Source organism: Epinephelus fuscoguttatus, linkage group LG1 (assembly GCF_011397635.1).
Source record: "Epinephelus fuscoguttatus linkage group LG1, E.fuscoguttatus.final_Chr_v1".
NCBI lineage: Eukaryota > Metazoa > Chordata > Actinopteri > Perciformes > Serranidae > Epinephelus > Epinephelus fuscoguttatus.
Window position 1 is genome coordinate 6169581 of NC_064752.1, and position 6656 is coordinate 6176236.

Consider the following 6656-nt stretch of genomic DNA (forward strand, 5'->3'; position numbering starts at 1 on the left):
AGGTGTGTGTCTTAATTAGTATCAATTGAAACCATAGGTGCACGTTGCCCTCTGATGGTCTTTTCGGTGTACTGCACAAAGATTTTCAACCAGAACCAACAACGTCATTCTACTGTTTTTTTAATCAAGATAGATGTCACTGGGAGTGGAGAGGAGTCTTTAACGCAGAGCCTCATGTTGACCTCCAACAACAACATTTAAACAGCAGAGATTTGATCAAGGGACACACTTTGATCAAGTTCAGACTCAACTGTCACAACGTCCATAAAGAAAGATCTCAGTTTCACAGTGTGAGCAACCTGAAGCAGTTGGGTTAGTCCTCTGTCACCCAAAGACTCCTCTTTATTTAGATGAGCAGGAAAATAGGAATCATCATGAGATATCAAAGTCTGGGATCAAACCCGTGGACCACACAGAGGGAGACTGATCTGAAATCTGTGTGTGATGCCTTCCATTTCACAATGAATGTATTCAACTGACAAAATAAATGTCGAGTACAAATCCAAAAACGCAACACTTAGAAAATCTGTCTATTCAGTTCAGTTTAAAGATTTCTTGTCACAGGTCTAAGTTAAGTAGAAGGAAGTATAAGGTGCAACAATCCCAGAATGTGACATCTTCATATGAGGACGCAGGCTCTCGGGAGGATATTCAGCGTCATACCTGCGTTCGGCCATGTCGTCGAGTTAGTTTGCCGTCTCTGTCAAGTACCTGTCTGTTAGGGCACATTCACACCAGGATGGTCCGGGGGACTCAGTTCGATTGGGCGGGGAATGCCGAAAAATTTCACACCTTCATTTGGTTTGGTTCACTTTCACACTGCACTTTTTAAAGTCACGCAGTTATAACAGCTGCTCGTTTGGGGGCGGTATTGCCCGAAATGACCACTGACATGCATGAGGAAGAAGAAGAAAACCCGGCTCATCGATTGACCAGGACCGAAAACGGAAATTCATCCCCTTCAGCCAGCTTGGTCACCACAAAAACACCAAACACCAAAATGCACTGCGCTCTACGTCACTTCCTCTCTTTGGTTCGCTAGATAGTCTGTTTGCATTTCCCACTGTAAGCAAACCGCACCAGGGTTCACTTGCAAGTGAACCGAGACCCCCAGTTTTCAAGCAGACCAGGGTTCACTTGTTTGGTCCGCATCAGAGTTCGAATGAGCGTTCACACCACTCCAAACGAACCGAACTATCCTTGGAAGTGGACCAGGGTTTGTTTAAAGCGGACCAAATAGCGCCAGTGTGAATGCGTCCTTAGTTATTCACCCTACAGCAGGAAATGGCACTTTTAAAAAAAAATGCACTGCACTTCAAAATAGAGTCTGTTTTTTACGAACTTGACATGTTCTCAAGTCACTTGCGGTCCATTCAGAATGGACCTGCAACCCTCTTTTGGCCTGCGACCCACCAGTTGGGAACCACTGTGCTGGGCTATTTTAGTTTTGGATCAATGACAATTGTGAATCCTGCACACATTTCTTCACCTTTGCAATTAAATTTTAGATTATTGTTAAACATAAATTATTTTTGCTAAAAGCTGCTTCTGCCAAATGCAGTTGATTCTGACATATTTCTGATCTCACTCTTTTATTTTTCCTCTCAAGACAACTGTAAATATGACAACTTCCTGATTGTGGCTTAGGAGCTATAAAATGTTCTACCCGGCAACAGTAGTGTAATCATATCTGATTGGCTGCTTAAAGCTTGTTTGGAGCTCGTACCTCAGACATTTTTTTGTCAGAACACAGCAACAGACTTGAAGTTAAGATGACTCTGTCTGTGATCCTGCTGATCGTATTCACCGGAGCTACATCTGCAACAAGTAAGATATGATCTACAGCCTTTGTCAGAGTTCACATGGCTCTTTGTCCAGAACTCAGCAAGTGTAAAGTGAAAGTAAAAGTTTAGAATGATGTACTTTTTCTTTTTGTAGAAGGGGTATAGTCTTAATTTTCTGGGAGGCAGGGGAAGATTTTCTAAAAATGTCTTCCTTCAGATTTATATTTCATGTCAGTCATCCTTTTAGATTTATTATAAAAGTTAAACAGTTGTGTGTGTCACAGGTCTAATGACTGCCTGACATCCAAAGTCTTTTTATATTGAACCTTCAACAAATAACATTCAACAAATGCAGACATGTTGCTTCCAAACACTCAGCGGCATTTATTTGTATGTCTCAACTACACTATCAACATAACATAACATAACATAACATAACATAACATCAGCTGTCTTCCCGTATATCTCCTAACATCTCGTCATTGTCACTATCATGAGATCTGTACCACTGTCATCATACATCATCATACATCAACAAGAAAGCAAAAGCATACTTCCTCAAATGCTGAACTATTCCTTTGTCTACAAGTTGAGTATTGTGTATCATAGTGCTGCTGTCTGCCTGAATAAAATGTTTCACCCACCATCCCAGTTGGTTGATTTTGATTATTGTCAGTACAGTCTGATAATCAACTTGCAAAGTGTTTAAAGTGCCTCCACCTTGTGATGCTGTTTCATCTCCTTCTTTTCAGCGCCTCTCCATGACTTCCACTACATCTATGCATGCTTTGAATCAGGGGAAGTGCGGGTGGATGCCCTTGTTGATGGGGACGTGGCCGCGTATGCTGATTTCAGCAAGGATGAAATGGTGATTGCAGTACCTCACGTGCCACAGTCTGCAGAAGAGATAACAAAAACGGCTTACGAATTTGCTAAAGCTAGCATTGTTCACTGTCACAGCATTTTAGGTAGAGCACTAAAAGCAGATGCGGGTGCTATTCTACGGCAAGGTGATGAGCTTATTCAACTTTATTAAAAAAAATATTCGAATTTTTAATCATTATATATAAAATAATGATAATGATAATAAATATAAAATCACACCCTCAATGTCAGTTCTTTCCATTCTTTTCTTATTGACCAGATGCTCCAGATATCTCCATCTACACCCGGTATGAGGAAGAAGACGGTGTGCTGAACACTCTCTTCTGTTTAGCCAATCACTTCTACCCCCCCACCATCAACTTCACATGGACAAAGAACGGGGTGGAGATCACCGAGGGGGTGCTGGACCTGCGTTACCTCCACAACAGTGACGGCACATTCCACAGAATTTCAACATTGATTTTTACCCCTCAGGAGGGAGACGTTTACTCCTGTTTGGTGGAGCATCAAACCTTACATCAGCCTCTCAGCAAGAGCTGGGGTAAGACAAAGAGCTGTGGTGTCTGTCGTTCAAATCACTGTTGTAATTATTATTATTATTCATTTTGGAGTCATTTTTCTTAGGACTGTCTAAGACACTAGTTCCCAACTGGTCAAGCTACGAGGTCCAGTTTTCTCCTGAAGCTGGGTTTATACTCGTGCGTCAGCTCTACGCAGAGCCTACGTTATAGCCTATGCCGTTGTGCCGCTGTGTCAGTCACTCTGCAGTTACACCTCCAAAATACTAGTTGGCAGTGGGGGTTTGTGTGAAGTGCTGTAAAGTTTAGTTGACTCAAAACACACATGAAACATGACTTGATAGCAACAATTTCAAACACAAGGACACAAATCAGCTTCACTATAACTCGCAGCATTCACAGACAAACACTTGTCTTTATCTGGACACATTTTCCCCACAAATACAACATGCTTATGTTTTTAGCACAAGCCTATGGCATTTTACATTGTATAAATTAGCCTAGTGGCCAGCGAACTTTTCCTGTACTCATATGAAGCCAGGGACAACAGCAACATTTAACTAAGGTAACATTACAAAATTTGTCTCCATTACAACTCACAAGGTTCACCAACAAAACATCTGTCTTCTACTAAACATGTTTTCCCACAAGCACAAGCCTATGGCATTTTACATTGTATAAATTAGCCTAGCAACGTGCAGAGATTTCCTCTGCTCATATGAAGCCAGGATAAATTCTGAAGTATAAATCCACAAAGGATAAATTACACACAAGACTATTACAAGACAAGTAAAGTACTATTTTTGTGGAGGCCTTATTGTCTTCACAATTTATTGTTTCTTATCTGTGAAATTAAAGAAAATAAAAGCTTCCTTTCCACTGAGGGAAATGGTTTCAGCTTACAAAAGTAGACAGGAGGTCTGTGCCGCTGCGACATGCAGTTACATTTCTGGGGAGGTGCATGTCAGGCCATGGTGAAGGGTACAGCATAAGCTCTACGCAGAAGTATAAATTCTGCCTTAGTCGTTAGTTCAAGGTCCACACAGTTTAACACAATCAGTGTCATACTTGAGTTTGGCCATGTCATCAAGCTAGTTTGCTGTCTCTCTCAAGTAGCTGTCTGTTAGTCAGTCACTCTACAGCAGGAAACAGCGTTTAAAAAATGCAGCTCTGTCTCGGAAATGTTTTTTACAAACTAGACACGTTTGCAAGTCACTTGCAGTCCATTCAGAATGGACCCACCAGTTGGGAACCTTGGTCTAAGAGATCACATGGTTACTCATCTCAGACAAAGTTCTTCTCTGCTCTGGGGTCTCATTTATAAAAGAGTGCATAAGATCCATGCTAAAAATGTATGCACAAACAAAAGCCAAAAATGGCGTGGCCAAAAAATACTCAACCATTTCTACAATCAGGCCTCCAACTCACAGTCTACATCGCCAATTTCTCGTCTCCAAAATGTTCATAAGCATGAGTCAAAGTTTCTCCCATCAAGTCTGTCTTTATAGATCACAACTTTTGTGTGGGAAGTGGCGTACGCCTCTTTCAGGTCTTGTTTTGTGCATACGCAATGTTTATAAATGAAACTTCAGCAAAATAAAAACCATTCCTTCACTCCCCGCCTTTTCATACATTTAACAGAAGGATGTGATTGTTTTTGTGTCATCCACAGAGCTGGAGAAGAGTCAGAGCAGTTTGAGTCCTGCAGCTTTATTCTTCATAGCGAGCCTCGTTTTGTGTCTGATTGGAATCGCGACTGGAATCTTCTTTTTTAACAAGGAGCGAAAGTAGCGCCTTTACATACTACTGAGAGAGGCTCAGCCAGCATGAAGCTAAGCACTCACATGTGTGTTGGCATATTCAAACACAGATGCTGATGTTTAAGAGTTTTTCACTGTTTATTTAACCCCAAACATTCAGAGTTCCTACACCTGAATAATGTTATTTATATTGTTTGTTATTTAATAAAGTGTTAAATCATTGTTGGATGATGTGCTTGAGTTGTTACATGACATACGTATGTACAACTATATATATATTTAACCACATATGAGTGACAGGGAACAATAGGTATCAATAAATGGATGTGCTTCAAAAACTGTTCATATAACATGTGGCGTACCACAAGGATCTATTTTGGGACCTTTATTATTTCTTATTTACATTAATGATTTCTTTTGTGGTCTGTAAATTTTCTTGTCCTATCTTGTTTGCTCATGATACCAACACAATGTTATCACATACTGGCTTACACACTGTAATAAATAACACAAATGACGGAATGGTGAGTTTCAAAACAGTTTCAACTCAGTAAGCTCTCATTAAATGTTAAAAAAAAATCAGGAGGTATGATAGGAGGTATATAACCTCGAACAAAGTCATCAGTGCAGTAATTAACAGGGCCAGATAAACAGATGAGGGGCTCCAAGGCATAAATAAGCTTTTGGCCCCTGTTGATACAAGATAAATGATTAAAATTTAAATTTCTTTTACTTTTGTTGTTGAACTTTTTTAAAACTTTATTGAACAGGTATCATCAAGCCAGCTGTTCTGTGACAGAAAACATAAAATCTCTGCGCATGGCTCTGTTCATAAATGTTAAGTCCAAAGTTAAAGTAACATCTAGGTTTGTAGCAAAATACTGGTTTTAAGATGTACCGTGATATGACGTTGACAGTTATTGCACCATGTATACATCTGCTTATCTACGATATTGGAGATTCTCCCCTTTATTTTAGTTACTTTCAAAGGAAAGACTTTCAAGTCTCAGTTAAAGTAATAAAATATTCATTCAACCAAAAATAAGCCCTCCATTTTGATTCCTTCGGCAATCATTCTGACTGATGAAAATATAAAATCTGCAATACCATCAAACTGCATTTTTTTCCTGAGATGGTTATTGTACCGTGAAAATCTAATATCATTGTAACTCTAGTAACATCAGTGTCCTTTTTGGTAAAAAAAATTGCAGGATTTATACCAGTGAATGTCCCTAAAAGACACATATTTCACGTTTGTTGCAATCAAGTATTTAGATAATAAAATCATCCAGCTGAAACAAGATTAATTTTTTGTGAAAAAAAAAAGTACGAATTTTATTGCTGTTATTGAGCTTCTTTGCAGAGAAACAGATGTCACCAATATAAAATAAAAATAATGATAATTTGTTATCATAACCCATAAAATGTCTCTGTTATCCCAAAACATTTGCTTATTAGACAAATTTAAAGTGAGTTTTTCCCAGTAGCAAATATTACTACGTAATATTTAAATTCATGCCAGTAACCTGCTTCAAATTGAGGTACATTTTAAAATGGCCTCTGCTATTTATTCTTAAAATCTCTCTAAAAAGCATAAAACATATTTTAAACTGGTGGTCAGTGTCTGCCTGAAATACTCTTGTTTTACCACCAGGTGTCACTAAAGGCATAATAAATGTGTCATCTCTTATTTCCTCCGGCTGCAGTGT

At 39.1% G+C, this 6656-nt stretch overlaps 1 protein-coding gene across 1 annotated transcript; it reads left to right on the forward strand.

Moving 5' to 3' along the window:
* The first annotated feature begins 1708 nt into the window (after window positions 1–1708).
* LOC125897273 (H-2 class II histocompatibility antigen, A-Q alpha chain-like) lies at window positions 1709–5406 on the forward strand. The gene is made up of 4 exons (XM_049590486.1): window positions 1709–1827; window positions 2537–2794; window positions 2929–3210; window positions 4860–5406. Exons 1-4 carry the CDS (start codon window positions 1773–1775, stop codon window positions 4976–4978), a joined length of 714 nt encoding a protein of 237 aa, XP_049446443.1. The 5' UTR covers window positions 1709–1772; the 3' UTR covers window positions 4979–5406.
* Window positions 5407–6656: the final 1250 nt, after the last annotated feature.

What these genes read in the sequence shown, in the direction of transcription:
- LOC125897273 (XM_049590486.1), top strand. Translation starts at nt 1,773, where the DNA reads ATGACTCTGTCTGTGATCCTGCTGATCGTATTCACCGGAGCTACATCT. An exon ending in GGGTGCTATTCTACGGCAAG is followed by an intron (nt 2,795 to 2,928) that starts GTGATGAGCTTA and finishes CTTATTGACCAG; the next exon opens with ATGCTCCAGATATCTCCATC. An exon ending in GCCTCTCAGCAAGAGCTGGG is followed by an intron (nt 3,211 to 4,859) that starts GTAAGACAAAGA and finishes TGTCATCCACAG; the next exon opens with AGCTGGAGAAGAGTCAGAGC.